A 20667-nucleotide genomic window follows, 5' to 3' on the forward strand; every position below is an offset into this window, starting at 1 on the left:
TTAAATACATGGTGCTAACTTTTGGGAGATTATTTCCTTTCTTAATATAGATGTTTATTCCTAAAACCTATTGTTAAAAGTGTCAAACCTTTCCTTTTATAATGCCTCAGAGGCCAAGAGCATCAAAAATGGAATAACGTGCTGTTGATAAACAACTTTTCTTCAGTTTTAATGACTTTTGTTAAAACTAGTGACAGACAATTTTAGAAAATCACCAAAGACTTTGTAGTTAAATATTTTGAGGTGCTATTAATAGATTTATGTCTTCTTTAGGAGCAAATGGGAGAGCTGTTTTTGGTTCTTCAATTGTGATATCTAGAAAATAAGAGAATGTAGGCGTTAAACAATGTTTTGACAGCTCTGATAGACAAGACAAGAGTCCTGCTCTCTGTCGGGGGTTCCATTCTGCGATAACCTGCTTACTATACATTATCTCGCTTATTACACGGGTATTTACTTATGAAATCAATTATTTGACACTATATATTGATTTGGAAATTATTTTATTAATTTAAAAATAATTATTTACCATTTTACGTTTAGAAATAGTCCACTCACAGTGACAGCTGCGTCCATAGCAACTTTGTAGCCTTCTTAAAATGAGCTAACTTAGTTAATTTTACTCACATTAAAGTGAGCTAAGCTAGCTGTTTTTACTCACATTAAAATGAGCTAAGCTAGCTGTTATTACTCACATTAAAATGAGCTAAGCTAGCTGTTATTACTCACATTAAAATGAGCTAAGCTAGCTGTTATTACTCACATTAAAATGAGCTAAGCTAGCTGTTATTACTCAAATTAAATGAAAACCTTTCTACTGATGGTTAAGCACGCTGCTGTATCCTGTACTGTGTGCCGTCTTCAGTCTTGCAGTTCTCTCTTTCATAGCCTTCCGTTTCTGCATCGTTCATCCTTAATTGCTTTCTGTCCGCTCTTTTTTTCTTTTCTTTTTCCGTCTTTAACAGACCGACGTCAAATTTACCGGAGTCCTTTCAGAGGATTGATATGATTACAGTTAGTCCTCCGGATTGTGTGTTTAGAGCCGCATTCCTAGCAACGGTCTGTTCTTCATAGCAACAGTCTGTTATCGAGACATAGCAGACCTCAGAATGCCGTAATTAGCCAATCAGAATCAACTGTTTAACATATACAGCAGACGAATGTTCATTAGTTTGAAACCATCCGTTATAGTGATGTTTCAGGAAAATTCAGGAAACAAAAAAAATCAACTTGATGTCACTTTTAATTTGATGCAATGGCTGGTGATTACTTATATTCTTTATATTAATCCAATGCTCAGAGGCATCTTTGTCTCTGTCTGCCCTTTCAGTATAGTTCAACCACTGAACAGCATTTTGTTCTCTGTGCAAAACATTTTTAGGACTTTATTTCCGCTAACCCTTCATACAGAATAACCTCTATTTTTAAAGGAGACTAAAAGCATGAAAGGCCATTCAAAAGTGCAGAGTGGTCGTTCCAGCCATTAGATTGTAGTGAATACAGCTGTTGTGGCGGCCTAAAGTTTTTAACAGTAGTGTGTACTTATACTGCAAGTACGAGGTGCGCGTTGGACTCCTGTTAGACCAAGTTAACCCAACTTTCTTGTTCACACACAAAAATGAAGTCGCCTGTCTCAGAGGCAGGAAAACACAGAATTTTTACCTGTACTGACGCTCTTTAAAACAGCATAAAAGAGCATATGACAAATTAAAGCAGGGCAAGGTAAGGTGAAGTTCACACAACAAATAAACTACAAAGATGTGCTTCAGCGGCTCTTGCATCATCTTTCTCTCACTCCGCCCGTCCCTCTCTCTCAATTACTTGTCCATTATAATCAGTCGGATAATTAGCAGATTGACCTCCGCAGGCACTCTCCACCACTTCAGCTGTACACACACACACACGCAGGTTTCCATGGCAGCACGGCTCTTCCAGTTGCTGTACTCGCCGCTCAACCGTCATTAGGCTCTCGCACACACAAACACACTTTTACGACAACAAAACTGCGAATAATGCTCAGAATTAAAATAACCACATGCCCTCGTATAAACCTGCGCGTAAAGGTGTCATTTTTCTCCCGCCCGCTCTCTCGTTTGTGAAGTTACAACCTGTCAGAGTCCCAGAAATCCCACACCGCTACTTAGCACACACACACACAGCTGGAGTCGACACCTTACACTCGCCCTGTGTCATATTTTTGTTGCGATAATGTGTGATTGATGCGACTGATCTTTGACTCACCGCTTCTCAAGGACACTGCTGCACTCTTGAGTGTGTGTGTGTGTGTGTTTGAGCCGGCACTCAGACAGATGTGAGAGTGTGTTAAGTGGTGATTTGGGATCTGTATGATTTTGACAGATCCTTGTAAACGGATACAAACACCTGCTGTCGCACGCAGCTCGTTTGAATGTATTTGTGTGTGTGTGTGTGCAGCTCTCGTCGGCCGTCAGCCTGGCCCAGCAGTCCGAGCTGACCCACTCTGTCACTACGACCGTTACCAAGGTGACGACGAGGGAGAAGGTGTCGGCCCTGCGCCAGACCCGCGAGTCGCCGCCGCCGCAGAAGAAGAGACAAGTCGTGGTGGATTCTGAACTCAGGAAAAGGTGCGTGTGTTACTTTGAATTATAATCCGTGTTACAACATCAAAACCGAATGTTCTAACTTGTGTGAAATGTTCAGTTACATGCACCCTTTTCTGCTGTCTTATCTCAGCAGGTAGGTGATGAAACGGAGTCTGATAATTAGCGTCTGTGGTGTGATAACAGAAGAGGCCTGAAATTAAGCCTTTGATAGGAGTGAAGTAGGAGTTTCTGAAAGTCCTGTCGCAACTCGTAGCGAGTGATGAAACCTTAGAAGATCCGTTCATGCAGTCGTGGAAAGTCACTACTTCAGTACTTCTGTGGCTTCCTCCCACAGTCCAGAGACGTGCGAGTTAGCTTAACTTGTCACTCTTTAATTGCCGTCTCTGCGCACGCCGAGAGAAAAAGTGGTAAAGGCGATGGATGGATGTTTCCAGCACATTTTATTTGTTTTAATTCAGTCTCTTAAAAGCCCCCTGACTTAATCAAGTGTAGCATTAAGTATTAGGAGTAAGTGCTTTTCCACCACTGCTGTTATGCTAGTTTTAAGCGATTACATAGATGACTTTAGAAGTGTTTTTTAGCCGACTTCAAAGTTCTTTCACTGTTCAGTACAATATTTCACGTAATGTGATTCATATGTAGATTTAGTTTGTGTGTCATTATTATGATGCTGTGTGTGTGCAGGTATGTTTCATTTTAATTGCTGGACAACATCTGGCACAATATACATGGGATATAAACGTCTATGAGATCAACTGATGTTGCTATAAGACAGCCACAGACTGTATAAAAAGATGGCCGGCGTGACAGCTCCCTAAAAGTGAAGCCAAACCCTCTCTATCGCCCCCTGCTGACTGGCTGCAGTATAGGTCATAAAGCCCGCCTCCTCCATGTTAACAGATGGGATATGAGTCAAACCATAAAATCAAAATACACGTCAAATAAATGTTTCTCAAACATGGTTTCTGTCATTATAGCTAGTTGTTATCATGCTGATTTACGTCCAATTTTTCTGACAGGTTTATGTTTAATTAATTACTTGATGGTGTAAAAAGGATGATTGACAGCTCTGTTGACAAATATGGCTCCTGCAGCCGATCTGTTCCTGATTAGCAGAGTAGAGGAGGAACCGCGAGAGGAGTCGTAACTAAAACAATCAGTCATTGAAGTTTCTGTGAACGTCTGCTTCAGACCAACACAAGAAGCTGTTCTGATGTCAAACACGCTGACGTGCGGGACCTTTGCTGTGTTTTTTTGTGGTAATTTAAGTGTGTTTTGGTTAGCGGAAGTGGCTACGGCGGCTCCACCCGCCGATCTCTACTGCGCAGTTCTGGCTACAAATGACGTCATCATCGCATGATGGCAGCGGCCGTCACGGGGGCTATTTTGCCTTCAATTTAATACAATGAGAGCAGATGGTGGCGCGTCGTCCATCTGTATATACAGTCATTGCTTTAGACAAAGGAAATAAAGCAATTAATAATTAAGTTTAATAGATGGTAAATGGACTGTACTTTAATATTCCAGTTTTCTTGTCTTCCAACCACTCAAAGTGCTCTTCCATTCACACACTGATTGCAGAGGCTGCTATGCCAATCTCCAATCAGGATCACCTTCATAGAAAGCAATAGGGATCAATTTGGGGTTCAGTATCCTGCCCAAGGACGCTTTGACATGTGACATTAGCAGTCAGGGATCGAACCCTCAACTTTCCCATTGAGAGACGACCGACCTTGCCACAGCTGCCCGAAGATATGAAAGCAACTCCTCACGGTTCTAGACCCTGATTGGCTGACAGCCTGGCTAATGTGAGATAACGAGGCGACTTTCCGTATGTGCCTGATTGGAGGTCATTACTGTAAGAAGGGAGCCAATCAAGTCCAGTTATGTCGACTGCAATTAATCACAGACGTCATTTGCAACAAATTAAAAAAATCTTTTGAGCTGAAAAACATCAGAAGAAAAAGTCGTTAAAATTGTGTGTGTGTCGGCAGATTCGACGTGGACTTCACGGAGGTCCACAGCTACATGACCCGCGGCGAGGCCATCCTTCAAAGCCCCGAGTTCTCCGTGTCACGGAAGGAGGGCAGCATCCAGGAGCTGCATGACAAAGTGCAGGTGAAAACACTATCTCTGTGTGTGTGTGTGTGTGTGTGTGTGTGTGTGTGAGGCGCCCCGCTGAGCTTAATCTGCTGAGGCCCGTGATGCTGAAATAACAAGGTTCCAGCACACAGTCGGGTTAGAAATGAATTTTACCTTCCATGTAGCAATCATACCTGAGAGCACATCCTGAGCTGTGATTATGCCGACAGGACGACACTGATGTGGACGACGTGCGGCAAAGTGTCCATAATGGAGCGTCCCAACTTTAATGCAGCAGCTCCCTGTGCATGCTAACAGACTGAATGCGTCCTCTGCAGGAGGCATCGTACAAGGAGGAGGAAGCTAACTGATGTAGCAGCTTCTGAAGCAAATATATGGCAACAACTAAAGGACAAATTAATACGCCCGCCAGGGTTCCCGTCGTGTCCTTGAAACTTCCAAAGTTCCGGACACATGGGTGAAATTACGGTCAAATATTTGTATTTATTTAGCTTAAAAACAATTGATAGGCAGGCTCTATCAAGGGCGTAGAGTTGGGTAATGTTGCACGTTCAACCTGCGGAGGAGTCGAGCATGAGACAGCGATCACTCTGGAGTCCTTGTTTACAGAAAGAGACAGTCTACAGTTCAGTTCAAACTCTCTCTCTCTCCCCCTGAGGGAGTGCAGTTCGTTATACTAATATTAATTAATATATATGAATCAGGATGTATTTCACTGTAATCCCTGATGAGAAATTCAGGCCTCTATGGCTGCGGAGCGCTGTCATCACAGCACTTGTGGCATCAATGAGAGCGGCTGCTCACTCGTCCTCGCCGGATATTGTTTGGCCAAAATGTATTGGCTCAGCAGTTAAATCGGTGACCGTATACAGAGGCCTCGATGCGGCGGCCCCGGCTTCAACTCCCGCGCCCTCGACCCTTTGCCGCGTGCAGGCTTAAACCTGCCAAAGATAATGCCGACATTTTCTAAGAACAAAAGTTCAGCATTAAAAACCATTTTAGACTTTTCACTTAGTCCTTGTTCCTCACACAGACGACTGCTACTCGCTGCAGCTTTAAATTAGAGGCAGCAAACAATTTACAAACCGCACACCCACTCATTGAGTTAGACGCACTTCTGAATAGATAATACATAAAGAGCTCGCTATGCACCGAGGTATGGGTGCTCATAACAAACAATTTAAGCTGTAGATAATAAGCCCAACACATACTGGTTACAAATGTACAAACAAATGATTAAATATAAAGTTAAAGCTCTGCAACGCCATAAACGATGCATCGGGCTTTTAAGCAGTTTGTGAACAAGATCTGAAACTCACAAGTGATGTGTGCACAAACTGATGAGTCTCTAAATCGTCTCTGATCTTTGTCGCCTCCTCGAGCTTTGCCGTCAGTCGGCCTCTCTGCAGCAGTTTATATAAGAAGCAGCATTAAAGGCTTCCAGACGACACATTAGAGAGCTCAGGCGAAAGGTGTTGGAGGATATTTAACTCCTAATTGATTCGCTAAGACTAACTGATACTTTTGGATTAGTGCAGGGTGGAAAGTGGTTGTATTAAAGGAGCAGTTCGCCCCTGGAAAAAGCAGCTGTCAGTCAAAGCTGGTGTTCTCTGTAATCCATAGAATATTTGAAATTGGCGCCATAGCTGTGGATAAAGTCGTATAAACAGCTTGTGGTTTCGACCATTCTACATTCCTACAACACCCAGCATGCATTGCGCCCCTCCCTCACCGTTGCTCTGCAGGCAACGGCTCAGAGCGGGACAGAATCCGAAACACAACGAGAATATACAGGTGGATCGTCTAACAAATCTTCAGGGGCGTTAGCTCCCCATAATAGCATGATAGGACTGAGGTTGAAAATCGGCGAGCTGGCCCTTTAAGTCGCTTGATTATTCATCGGTGTGTTTTGGGTGCAACTTGAAACCAAGCAGAGCGTCATCTCTCATTCCCCTTTAAAGCCAGGTGTGCCTTCACCAGGTAGCAGACTGGTGTCAGAAAGGCCGCGAAGTTGCTTACCTAGCCTTTATTGGCTTAAGGCCTCTTTTTTTATTGGTGCTCAATCTGTCCCTGACTATGATTTAGCTGGCCAATCAGAAGAAAGTGGGCTTCTAGGGGGCGGGGTTTCTTAAAGGGACAGAGCTGACTGAGGCGTTTCCGGGTTCCGAGCTCCAGTGTGAGAAATATGATGAGTTTTTGGAAATGTTTTAACCTGTGGAGTAGCTTAGCATAAGTTACAGAGTGAAACATAAAGCTTGAAATTAGCATAATACCCCCCCTTTAATGATATAAACTTTTAAATGAGAAATAACCTTTCCCTTTGACACAGCATAAACCGTTTGCTGCTGTAAACATCCCAAAATCTAAAAGCATCAGTGACCCATCTGGCTCCCTGAAACCTCTCCGGTGTCGGCCCGGACCCGCTCGGGTCGTCCTAAATGTCGCCGCAGAATGAGATCAGAGGTGGATGAAAGCTACACGACTTCTGATTCCGTCTGAGTAATACTTGCTGGAATTGGACATTGATTTTTAGGGTTTTTAATCTTTCTTTGCAATAAATAATAATTCTCCTGCTGTCTGCCTGTCGCTCTTTATGTCTTTGTGCTTCTCCTCGTCTGTCTCTTGTCCTTAAACTTCCTATCTCTCACTCTGCCCGCTCTCTCTCTCTCTCTCTCTCTCTCTCTCTCTCTCTGCTGTAGGCGATAGAACGAGAGCGACCAGAGAAGTACCGGAAGCTTCAGGAGGCAACGCGCACGGCGCAGACCCTGGTCGAGCAGGGTAACACACACGCGCGCTCACACACACACACACACACACACGTTCATTCACATGCATACAAACACATGCACGCACACCCTGTCTGTCCCCATGGCAACGCCTCCACCTGTCCCACCCTCTCTCCCTGTCTCCATAGAAACACTGTGTGAGAGAGGAAGAGACAGAAAGAGAGATGTTTCTCTTGTCTGTCCTCTCCTCTGTCCTTGTGCGATTGTTGGTCTGAAAGCAGAGAAACACTCCATTTATACTTTGTTCCTCGCTGCTGCTGCCCCGACCGCAAAGCACACACGCCGGAACATCGCTGAACTCTCTCAACAGGGCTCTGTGTGTGTGTGCAGTGAAGGAGAGAAGAAACTGTGGCTTTTGTGTCAAATAACCCAACAAACGCACGTTTCCTCTTGAGTATATTTTAATGTTACTTTAAAAGACACCTTAATTTTGTGAAATAATGCGGTTAAACCTGGAAGAATCTTTATACAACTTGTATAGCTGCAAAAACTTCATCAAAAGTGCCTTTAAAAGGAATATTTAAACATGTCAGAAATACGCTCTTTTAGATCAGAGGAACGAGACAACCCTTCAGATGGGACCATTAAAGGGGCTATATGTCACTTTCAGAAAATCCTCATTCCTAGCGACACAGTTGAGGGAACAGCAGTCAACCTCCTTGTATGCGCTCGCATGGGCACTTGCACAAGCACTCGCACGGGCACTCGCACGCATGAACGAGCATCCGGGGAACTCATCAACTCTTTTTATTTTCACTGATGAGACGAAGTTAATGTCATGTTAGCTGGTGAAGTTATTTGTCAAGCTAGACTGACATACACACTCAGATAGTATTTTGGTTGTCATAACATTAGCAAGCATGCTAAGGTTAGCCAACTAGCTCTAAAATAAATACACTGCATGACTCCGGCGTTGTGCTTCGTAACCAAACGGCAAATTACGTCGGCGAACCAGCAAAGCATCACAAGCATTAGCTAACATTATCCAGGCAGAGCAGGGCGGTTGGAGAGAGCTGGGGTGAAGCGCTTTTGCTGTGAGAGAAAATGCTGCACACAGGTTTTGTTCCTATGACAACAGTAAGTCGTGGGTCCGTTTGGACCCCCAAAAGCAGTCGAAGGTCTCCATGATTCGCATGCCCTGCCGATGTTGACTCTAGTTCCCCTCCGACGTCGGTCACTTCCTGTTTGGTCAGACGGGCTTCACTCGATAAAACTTTTTAAAGTTTTTTTATTCTTGTTCCCTTCACACATATAAAAAATGATATTGGATTGATGAATACATGCAAAATCTGACATTTAGCCCCTTTAAATTTGAAGCCAAAGATAACTGCTGGCTAGGTTAGCGTAACATAAACCCTGCAAAAATGGGAAAACAGCTAGCCTTGCTTTGTCCACCACATAACCACCTGTAAAACAGAGACCTTGTGCCTTTGGACGGAGCCAGGCAGACCTTTTCACCATGCTTCCACCCATTATGCTAAGCTAATTAGCTGCTTACTGACATGGCAGTCTGTATTTCTACTGCAGCTAAGGCTAACCTCCTGTCTCTTGTGCAGAGCTAGCTTTAACCAGTAAGACAGCAAACAAGTATCCTTATGAGATGCCTCTAACAGCATTAAGCTAGTGCGATTGTATTCTCTGCTAACTGTAATGGAAAACAGCACGAGCCACATTCTTGACGTGTAAATGTAAATGGGACATAATTGAGCTGCGATTACAGGAAGGAAGAATCAATCTTGAGCCTGTTTGCATCCAAAATGAGATGCGGGAGCCGGGATCGCTGACTTTTCCAGGTCCAATTATCGTCCAGCCAATGGGGTTGCAGGAGCATGAATCCATCTCTGTACAACTTTAGCATTGATTTCTATCTCCTGGAAGCTCGTGCAGGTTTTCATTTCCCGGGCATTGGACTCTTACGTGCACTTTGAATCGGCCATTTGCATCAAAAATCACGTCAGTTAGCTGAGTGTGAATGCACAGTGTGTGTGTGTTATATGTGCAGAATACTGATGGCTCGCCTCACCTCTCCTACAGACGACATTCACCCGGCTTTCTTTTCAGTATTTATGCCCGTCCCCTACAGAGAGACGAGTCTCGCCCGTGTGAACTGTGATGCATGTATCACTGCTGATATGTGTGTGTGTGACAGCCCCCTCTCTCTCTGTCTGTCTGCCCCCCTCCTGCAGAGGGGAGTCGTGCTGATGACATTGCCCAGGCGGCGGAGCAGCTGAACCAGCGCTGGGTGGGATTCTGCGCCCTGTTGGCGGAGAGGCTGGCGTGGCTGGCGTACCAGGCGAAGGTACAAAATCATTTTTGTTTTTGCCACAGTGCAGATCGCCGTCAATGCAGCAGCAGTAAGACGCATTAAAAACAAAGGAGTAACAACGAGGCAGGAGGGAACATGTGCAATAATAAGGTCCGAGTAGGTAGTTATGAGGGGCATTTAGGTGGGGAAAGGCCCTGTCTCTCATGCCCGATGGAAGGAGCTCAAGGTCAGCTGTGATACCACACGGAGACACATTAACAGTGTCCCAGTCCAGGGGCTGCATCCTTCGAAGGATGTATTTCAATCGGCGCGTCTCGTTGGTCTTTGAGGTGTTGAGATGCAGTTTATTGGCAGAGATCACAGTCGCATCATCTGCAAAATTTCACCATGGTGTTGGAAGTGCATGAAGGGACACAGTCGTGTGTGAAGAGAGAGTAGAGGAGGGCACTCAACACGCAACCTTGTGGTGCGGCAGTACTATGTGGAATGAGCCATATTGCATAACTGCTACTTTTATATAGGTTCTTTAGGTTGTTTAAGCGTTTTTCTACACTTTCCTTCATGTATTAAAGGAGCAGTTCGCCCCTGGAAAAAGCAGCTGTCAGTCAAAGCTGCTGTTCTCTGTAATCCATAGAAGTGGTAACATTTGAAATTGGCGCCATAGCGCTGGAGAAAGTTGCACAAAAAACTTGTGGTTTCTCCCATTCTACATTCCTACAACACCCAGCATGCATTGCGCCCCTCCCTCTGAAAAGAACGACCCATTTTTTGTCTACTTTTATGGCATTAGCTCCTTATAACAGCATGATAGAGGTTGAATATCAGTGAACTGGCCCTTTAAACATCATTATGTAAAATTGTTCATATTTCATGCCTAGTTTGGCTCGTATAACCATGTTGTTGTTTCATTCTGTACTTGAACCATATGGTGCACCATGCTGCCTCTGAAGGGGCCCGGGGGATCGTACAAACCAGCTCTTTTAAAATGTATAGACAACAAACAAACAAAATTGCAATCCAGGTACAGAGTGAGAATTTCAATGTGATGTGACTCACTCTCTGGTACCGGTTTGGTCATCCTGCAATTTAGGCAAGAGTTTGCGAAACAACACAGATGCTGCGTGGGCGTTTGCTCGTCTCTTGGTAGGACTTGAACAGAAGCCTTTTTTTCATCACCTTTACTCAATGTGTGTGTTTGTGTGTGTGTGTGCCCTGCAGGTCTTGGCTTTCTACAGCTTGTACGAGCAGTGCGAGCTGGCCGTGGACACCAGCGAGAACTGGCTCAAAGTCCAGGCACCTCCGGCGTCCGAACCAGAACCGCTCAAAGTGCAACTTGACCGATGCCGGGTAAGCGGGGATGCATTTTTTATGTGTCCAAGCTTTCACCGGGGCGATGTGACGTTCACTGCTCGTGTTTGTGGAAATCCTTCTGCTGCTTTGTTTCATTTTCAGTCATAATTTTGTCTTTAAAGTGTTTATGTGGCTTGTTGTGTCTCTTTTCATGCATCATGTGTGTCACAGCTCTGTTCTGTAAGTATTCTTCTGCTACTTATTCATTCATTCCCAAACACACTCAATTATACCCAAGCTTTCACAACACATTCCCACTCACTACACCCTCTTCCTACACATTTACACTCGCGTGGAGGCTCCGTCACATCGAGTGCCGTCACAAACCCTACATAGAAATGTAGAATCTGTAGGCTGGGACGTGGATCTTCTGGTTTCCGTTTGAACTACGCTTATAGTCCAAGTAATATTGACCAATCACATATCAGCAGGCTGCGGCGTATGCAGGACAAACAGTCCGTGTGGAGAGCAAAAGCAAAAGGCTGAACTTAATGACATCCCGGCTCCCATCAGCGTCATCTGACAACGACTTAGCTCTTAATAATCTCCATAAACAGACATCTGCATGCTAACAGCTAACAATCTGTTCTCGATAAAAAATTAAACTTGAGATACATTCCCTTGACGCTGTGTCACGAAACACGCTCAGCGTTCAGATTTCCCAACTTTCTTGAATGCATCAGAAACGATAAACGGTAAACAATGCAGCACGCGGAAAAGGAAGTCGTTTATCGCTAACCGCCCGCTACATGCCCGGGCATGTTCACCGCTGTCCCCCAGAGGCTATATCGTCATCGGACTGTAGCCGATGGGATCCGAGATTGGTATTAGTATGACATGAAACCATGGTTACACACGTGTCATTTCTCTGCCAGAGAGAGGGGAGTTCGTCTCAAAGCTCGGCGCTGTATGTAATCCCTTCAGTGTGACGTCAAACAACGGAGTGCGAGTGGGAAGGGTCCGGTTTGAAGCAGGCCCTCGGACCAACTCTTAACAAAATTATGCTACCATTGACGTGTTAAATTAGCAAGTAGCTTAGCAGAAGCATGGATGGAAGCTAGCCTGGCTCCATCCAGATTTGTCGTTGGTGTACATCACATTTTAGAAAGTTTGGAAGGAACCAGACTGGCTGTTTTCCCTTGTTTCCAGTTGTCGTGCTCAGCTAGGCTAAGCTAATCCGTTCCTGGGACTAGCTTCTAACAGACCTAAGGTATCAATCTGTTTCTATTGCTAAGAGAGTGGTTAGAAAGTGATTAATAGGGATGGTAGCATAGAGGGAGAGACTCGTGCGTTATTGTCAGATATTGTGCTGCCTTTGTAGCCATAACCGCTGATGCACAACACCATCAAATAAACACTCCTTAGCACTCATTAACCTGCCGGAAAATCAGCATGTTTGTCAGCAGGTTTAGTGTGAAAGTAATCCAAAGTGACTTGTTGGGTGCGCTGCAAAAAGGAGCCGCTAAAAAGGTAATTGAGAAAACTTTTAACAGTGGCAATTTGGCAATTTGTGGGGAGGGGAGAAGGTGTGCCCGCCGTGTCAGACATCGAAAAACCCCCTGCTACAAACCAAATGTGCCTTTTTAGATGAGTGGGCGGCTTAAAGAGCCGGAGTATCAAACAGCAGAAAAACACACACAGGTTGGCTTTGATAGCATCTAAAGAACCGGAGAGGAGAAGTGACGGGCGGCTCGGGATAAACAAACTCCTGAACGGCGAGATGAGAAAACGAGGGGTATAATTAAAGTGAAAGTAAGGACAGGAGACGGAGAGGAAGGGAGAGAGACGAGAAATGCCGCAGACATGGAGGGATGAGGAAATGGCAGCTTTTAATATAACAAAGAAATCAGAAATTAGATTTTTATTCTGCTGCACACAAACAAGACATTAATGGAAAACACACACTTTCAATCTTTACATTAAACAGGAAGAGAAAATAAAACTTTTAACGCGACCTTCCCAGCGGCTAATCATCCCGCCAACTGTTACTTTATGAAAATATATTCTGTCTCACTTCTAAACGCTTGTGTTTGCTCACATTACTCATGAATAAGGAGCGTGTCTCTGCGCTTCAGGCTGCGGCGTCAACTCACGCTCTGTTGCAGGCGGATAAGGCAGTCACAGCTGTGACCCCGGGACAGTTCAGGGAATATTAACCTGCTCTATCCTGGACTGAATGATGTATGAGGTTTAACACGGATCACTTGTGGGATAAGTCTGGTGACATTTTTTTTTTATTGCTAATTAATCTCATAAAAAGACCAAAACCAACATGATTTAATATTCTTCAGTCTCACAAACGTCCTGCTGCCAGAGATGCTAAACACATCCGCTGCTATATATAGTCCCAAATAAATGCATAGCCACATTTAAAGACATATTATAAGACGACCCCCCCTTTTAAGACATATTAAAGTTGTAATCTTGAGATCTCAGTTTTGTGCTCTTTGGCGACACCTGTGGCGATAAACTGTAATTGCGGGGGCACACTTCCTTTTTAGACTGTTTGCTTCATCTGAGCGTCGAGTTTGTTTCCTTTTCTTTGGATTTTCACTTCTTGTTGAAGTTGTATCTGTAGTCATCCATCTTTTCTTTGTTTGTTCAGCCATAGTAGATTACTGTTTACTCAGAGCGCTCGCAGAGAGCGGAAAAGCAGCCGCTTAGCTCCGCCTACCCTCTCTGGCAGACCAACCACTGCTGGCTGATGGAAAACGTGTCACTAACTGGGCGCTGCTTGTGATTTTTTTCCGTGAATGTCACAGACAATCCATAAAAATACTTTATACTGCAAATGCAAAGGCTAACAGACATTTATTTAAATGAAAATCTTCTAGATTATTACTTTAAATTTAATAAAATTCCTTAAGAAATTTTAATAAATCATTAACCATCAAAGTGAAGTGAGGTCTGTTTATGGAGCAGTCTTGAAACAGCTGGATGACAGCTCTGGTAATGGGCACACCATCGTTCCGTCTTCTGTCAATCTCTTAAAAGCTGTCGCGCTGATTTTCTCTGTTAGCATCCGTTAGCATTTTTAATACCAGCAGTACAGCAACCTGTTTTTCCAGGCTGGGGAGGGCAGCTTCTTAACCAAGGTGCGAGGGCCGGGCTAAGCACGGTGCTAGCACAGGAGGACGGCCCGCTATGGTGGCCCGTGTTCTTTTTGGGCTTGACATTTTTGGACATTACACTCTGACAACAATTCTCTTACAATTTACATCACAACTCCACCTCAGATGTTAACTTGGCCTATTTTTAATCCATTTCTTCCAGACGATCACCGTGTCTTCCCATCTTTCATCCCCCTAGCACTCAGTGTTTGAACTAGTTGGCGCTTTATATTTAACATAAAGATGAGAAAAGCATTGGGACAGAACAAAATGCTACACGCGTATAGAAGATAGACTTTCCCCTTATAATTAGGCTCCATGTTCAGGCAATCATGAGTTGTTTTGTCTGTAAGCTGATGGACCTCAAAGGTGAACTGAAAGTTGATTGATCTGTAATAACATCTGTTTAGCTCTGATGAAGCTACACGATATCGCTTGTTTACATGGCTCGCATCCAGACGACCCATGCAGCTTACTCGTTTTAATCAGGCCCGCTCTCCCAGTCTCTCACTGTCAGTCGTACCTCCACTCTGCGTCGACGTTATCTGCGCCTACAGCTGCTTGATTTGTGTGGATTAAGTCGCTTTAAATCGCACACGTCAGTCTTTGATTAACCTCTAGAGCGCTACCTTTGTCGTCAAACAGCTCGGTTCACACGACGTTCTGTGGAGGTTGACAGAACCAAAAGAGGCCTATATATAGCATCCACTTAGAGAGTGACTTGCAGGTTGGAGACCCCAGTCAATCAATGTTGTCAATCAACGAAATTCTTATGCATCCGACGGACCACACGCTTATAATTATGAGCCTGTTAGGCATCAAAGAGAGCAGGATCAGGCCAGGGTGAGGAGATAACAGCCACAGGAGAGACATTGAGCTGTAGTGCGACGAGAACCAGTGGAGAACTGTGATGTGTGACAGGCGTTATCGAGCGATGTCTAACGCTGTGCTCACATCACAACATTGTAAAGTTTTAGGCGATGGAAAGTGGTGGGAAAGGTTAAAGGTCAAATGACCCTGCAGTAGACCCGGGTAATTATCGCCTCGGCTCCGATCCGCTATGATGGGAACACAAAACCTGCGTCGACATGCTAATCTCCGCCCCCTTTCCAGGGCGATGCTATGGCACCCCTCCTTGTCATCTGAGCTACAAATTCTGCCCCGTCTCCGTCCGAGCAGCCCTCGAACATCGTTCCAAATTTGTCGCATCAGAGTTTGATAAACAGACTGAATGAGAAATGGATACATTAAAGACCAACCACTGTAACATCCTCACTGTTTACTAACTCTGTCTCTGGTGCACGTCAGACGGTGACGCAGCAGAAAAAAGAACAAAAGGAATATACTCCACTGGCAATATACGCACCATTTGATTGGTTTAAATCCTCTCTCTGGCCGCACTCAGTTCATCCAACTCAAAACTTCCAAATCCCAGTCATTTCCAGTCACTACCGGTGTTCCCCAGGGTTCTGTCCTGGGGCCCTTCTGTTAATCATCTATCTACAGTGTAAATTTGTGTTAATTTTATCATTTTTGCCTTGTAAGGTGACTTTGAGTCTTTTGAAAAGTGCCTTTAAATACAATGCATTATTATTTTTAATGGGGAAAGAGACGATTAGCATTTATTAGCGTGTCTTCCCAGGTCTGAAAAACACGCGTCAATGCACACATTTTTGAGGGAAAGGGGTAAGAGAGGGAGAGAGAGCGGTGACAGTTGAAGCTAGACTTGCCGCAAGAATTGAAGAAAAAAAAAAAGAACTGGTGAAATGCAATGTTACACTACTGAAATAATATCTACACAATACAGTACGACCGCTTAGACTCACTACCGCCTACTTCTGCATGTTGAGCTAAGGCAGAGTCAGACACTGCGAGTCCCTCTTGTTTCATAACATGACGCCATGTTGGAAAACAAGCCACTGCAACCTGCAAGTTGCTTTTTAAGACTGCAACCAAGCACCTCAGCATTTATCTGTCCGGACATTGTAACACAAGTTGCTTGGTCAACTGGCTTGACATCAACAGACTACTTTTGGTTTGGAACATTATTGAACCAAATGTTTGAGATTGCAGAAACATTTATTGTGCTGCACACTCTTCCTCTCTCCTCTTCCTCTGCTCATGAAGCAGTGATTTTTCTCCGCTCTCTCTCTGTACAGTCGCAACTTCAGGAAGAAGTAGTTTCAGTTTTGCTGAGCTAGTCCAATTTCCTGCTTGGCTTCCTATTCATTAACAGTTGGAGTGTATTTAAACATTTCTGTAAAATAGAACTGAATAAGCATCTGGCGAATGGAGTGATTAACACACCATTCTTTTACACGCATCACTTTTTACTGAACTCGTCTGGACATATGGAATAGTGTTCTCCCCGCCCCCCCTACAAAATCTCTGTGTGACCCTTTCTCCCCCTCCGTGTCCCTGCAGGAGGAGGTGGCTCGCCTGGCCGCCCTGCAGCCTCAGGTGGACCTCCTGGAGAAGCGCTTGGAGGCGCTGAAGGAGGAGAAGGAAGGGGAGGAGGACCCATCGGCCTTCCTGGACGCCGACATCAGCGCCTTCAAAGAGCACTACAACCAGGTCCTGGAGGATCTGAGGGCGAGAGAGCGGCAGCTCCAACTGGGTGAGAGAGCAGAGATGCTGATTCACTGCAGAGGGTTTGACCTCTTGCTCTGCACCTTGTGACACCTGCCTTTGTTTAGGTGCCCTCAATTTCACTAGCTGATGTGTGAGGCTTAAAAGAGCAAACTCTGCATTTCTGCATAAATATTTTGTGGAGAGTTTTCGAAACATGGAGGTTATATTCAGCGATTTTGACATTCTAAATATTTATGACACTGCACCAGCTCGACTTTTTAAGTTGAGATAAAATAAGGCTTCGGTGAGGTCCATCTGCAAGTCAATAAAACATGAACTCCAGCGTTTTGAACGACCAACTTTCACAGCCAAATTAATTGATTTCAGAGGCATCACGATGTCAAAGCTTTCATGTTGAGCTCAGCTTTCGTGAAGAGGAAATCTCCCTGACGGTGCTGAACTTTGAGCAAACCTGAAAGATGTACAAAATACCAAAGAAAAAAACACATCTTATTAGCTGTGAGGAACTAGCTTGTGTTATTCAGACTGCTCAGTAATCAAGTTTTTGCTGACAGTGCTAAAAAAGGTACAAATGGGAATAAATGCCAGTTAGCATGCTCACTAGCTTAGAGAGCTATTGTTACCAGTATTTTTACTAGCCGTGTTAGCTAGCAAGCTTGTGTTTAGCTTGACTGCCATGTTAGTTTGCTAACTAACCGTATGAGAAATCACAATGAGATCAAACACCACCTGTTTATTTAGGACACACACATTCATTCTGGTGTGACCAAGCTTTCAAGCTCTCTCGGATTACATGCTACCCGACGTCTCATTACTGCCCCCATTGGAGTCTTCATTTTTCAGGGTTGACTACTCCACAGCGTTGCTTATATTGATACAAAAAGGGGAACAAATATGTCTCTTGATTGATTAAGTCATTGTTTTGTTGGCGAACAACCTTTTTATCTCTCTGAACGCCAGTTAGCTGACACGTAATAGTCAGTTAGCATGCTCACTAGCTTGGAGAGCTACTGTTACCAGGATTTTTGCTAGCCAGCGTTAGCCTTGTAAGTTTGTGTTTAGCTTGACTGCCGTGTTAGTTTGCTAACGAGCCTTTTGTGAAAACACAATGAGATTATTTAGGACACACACATACATTTTACTGTCACCTTCTGGTGTGACCAGGCCTTTAACTTCTCTCTGATTACATGCTATCCGACGTATCGTTACTGCCCCATTGGAGTCTTTATTTGTTAGGGTTGAAAACTCAGTTAGTATGCTCACTAGCTTCAGAAAACTTTAGTTACCATGATTTTTGCTGATCAACGTTTGACTAGCCTTATGAGAAATCACAATGAGATCAATCACTTGTCTCTTTAGGACACAAATTAATTTCACTGAATCACTTTTGTTCACAAAACCGATGCAGTTCAGTGTTTTCAACATTTAGCGTCCTCAGCGTCTCAGCTCTCAGTTGAAAAAAGTTCAACTTTAGGAACACCACCACGCTCATCAATGTCATTTTCCCTCACCGACCAATCAAAACCAAGAAGGGGCGGGACTTCTGATATCAACTTTGTCAACAACAATGGCGGAGGAGGAGCTAATCCCCTCACTTTTTTGCGGGTACAATTTCCAGGTGTAGAGATGCTGCTAATGCCAGGACACGACTCCTTTCAATCGTGTTTGTGTTTTCTTAATAATAAATAAGCAAATATGAAGCATACAGAGCGATTTAAAACAGACTTCAGTGCCGCCAGACAACTTTGTTGCCTAGCAACAGTGAGCGCCGGTGAGAAGGGCTCTCAAATTGCAAAAAAAGCCGTTAGTGGACACAGACCCTAAGCCGTTCGCTTTAACAGCAACAGTAGTTTACCAACTAGCTGTGAGCGGTTGCAACATCACCAAGCACTTCTTGTTTTGCTCGGCCGCATGCATAAATCTCTATGAGTCATTCTCTCACAAACCATGTTAGCAGACTTAGCACACTAAGACCATCTTTGTCACTGTCTTTGTGCTCCACGTGACAATCACCAACAGAAAACCTTCTTTCTGCTTGCTTCCATTAGCCTGCTAGATGATTATCAACTAGACAGCGAGCAAAAGTTCCACCTATAATACAGCATTCTTCAAAACAACAATGGCGTCATGATCCATCAGTGAGGACACACTCCATTCAAGGCCGTTTTAGGTCACTTCAGCACAGGTTACTTGAGGAATATCAGTCTGACTGAGACATGAAGTTTAATACCAAGTGTTTTTCCTTTGTTGGCACGTCCTTGAATCTTTGAGTGACAAAGACTGCAGACTAACAGACACTGGAGATGTTCAACTATGAGCATGTTGACTTTTATGACCTTCATTCCAATCCGAACTCAAGCATTTCTGTTAGGCGTAGCAACGGTAACCAAGGGGGGGCGGGGCGTAGCGAAGGGTCATGTAAGGATACCGTAGTCGTAGGTTTCTGCTCCTCACTTTAAGTCCCGTCATTTGTATTCATAGTGAGCTCCTTGTTTTGATTATGAATCCTGCAGGACTCGTACTTTATGTTCATGTCATGAGATTGCTGTCAAGTTTCTTTTCCTCACATTTTCAAAACAAAGAAATAAGCTCATCAATTTCCCAGCGCTCTTAATCCCGCTCTTAGGAGGATTTAAGTGCTCTGACAGCCGGCTGAAGCCCACACACTGCATCTTACAAACGTGCACACGCACATGTGTGTTGTGGTTGTCTATCTATCCACATCACGCAAACACATCTGCAGCCTCGAGTGTCGTCTCTTTGTGGCGGTAATTGGCGTGCAGAGGAAGCGGTACTGTACTCATCGATGCATCTACCCACACTGAGCATGTGTGTGTTTGATACGGCGCTGCGTCGTACTGGAGAATGTCGCTTAATAAATCACCCTGGCAGAAAACAACACTTATCACGCAGCGCTGCCGATATCATAGATGTAACTTTACGCGCTGAAACACTCAGTGTCTGCAGTAGCGCTAATTGACAGCAGGTCGCACGGCCAGTCCTTTAAATGGAGGACCTGCTGCAGCAAACATCCACCTTGTTAACGCATCCTTGGGGCGAGAGACTGAACGTCTGCCAGCCCCGCTTCTGAATTAATGCCTGCACGGTGTTTAGAGAGGGCGAGAGACGGGAGGATTTCCATATATGGAGATCAGTGAGGAAGTATTAGATTACATTTAACGCATACACATACTTGAGGGTGGGGCCGAAGTCCTGATGTACCTGGCATATTATGTGCATTTTCATGAAGCTTAGTGGAGTGGCGCAACACAAAGCACAGTGTCAGCATTAGTGGATGGGAAACGGCTAGCTGAGTGCTGCTTATTAATGTGTTCCCTTAAAAGAAATGGAAACTAGTGAGGAGCTCGTAGGTCATGTGCTTTATTGAATTTGATTGGATGCAAAAGTAGGAACTCTAAAATATAGTCCTGAATACCTGCAAGGTATGGGCAGGTGCTATTGCTGTCACTTAGCACTACACATGTCACAAAATAAATTACATTCACTTTCTTTGAAACATTAACAAATATATATTTGTTTGTGGCTTGAATACAAATGATACAAAGCGTAGATAATGTTGAATCTTATCGTTCTATAAAGGTCTAAAGGGATCAGATTTCTGACGTCACACAACAATGGCCGCACTCATAGAGAGGCACGTCGTTAATGGTGAACTATCAACTGAAAAGCAACATAATATATATTTGCCTGCATGTAATTGAAATAACAACAACTATCATATAGCAACACATGTTCTGACATTTTTTTATAAGAAATGTCACCAGTGTGATAAGGTAGCTGGTTACTGTAAATAATCTCTGACAGTTATCTTCTCTCCACAAAAGATAATTTTTTGGGCATTTTGCCTTTATCATACA

At 44.2% G+C, this 20667-nt stretch overlaps 1 protein-coding gene across 4 annotated transcripts in view; it reads left to right on the plus strand.

Annotated features, from left to right (window-relative positions):
* Positions 1-20667, plus strand: part of dmd (dystrophin) — a 195945-nt gene that overhangs the window by 41856 nt on the left and 133422 nt on the right. For all 4 annotated transcript variants that reach the window (XM_069675656.1, XM_069675655.1, XM_069675657.1 and 1 more), the window contains exons 14-19: positions 2434-2603; positions 4577-4700; positions 7385-7463; positions 9658-9770; positions 10956-11084; positions 16622-16814. In XM_069675656.1, coding sequence (XP_069531757.1) covers positions 2434-2603; positions 4577-4700; positions 7385-7463; positions 9658-9770; positions 10956-11084; positions 16622-16814 — 808 coding nt within the window. The remainder of the gene's footprint in view (positions 1-2433; positions 2604-4576; positions 4701-7384; positions 7464-9657; positions 9771-10955; positions 11085-16621; positions 16815-20667) is intronic.

Source organism: Semicossyphus pulcher, unplaced genomic scaffold (genome assembly GCF_022749685.1).
Source record: "Semicossyphus pulcher isolate SPU_LCO1_2020_fin unplaced genomic scaffold, fSemPul1.0.p SCAF_24, whole genome shotgun sequence".
Lineage (NCBI taxonomy): Eukaryota > Metazoa > Chordata > Actinopteri > Labriformes > Labridae > Semicossyphus > Semicossyphus pulcher.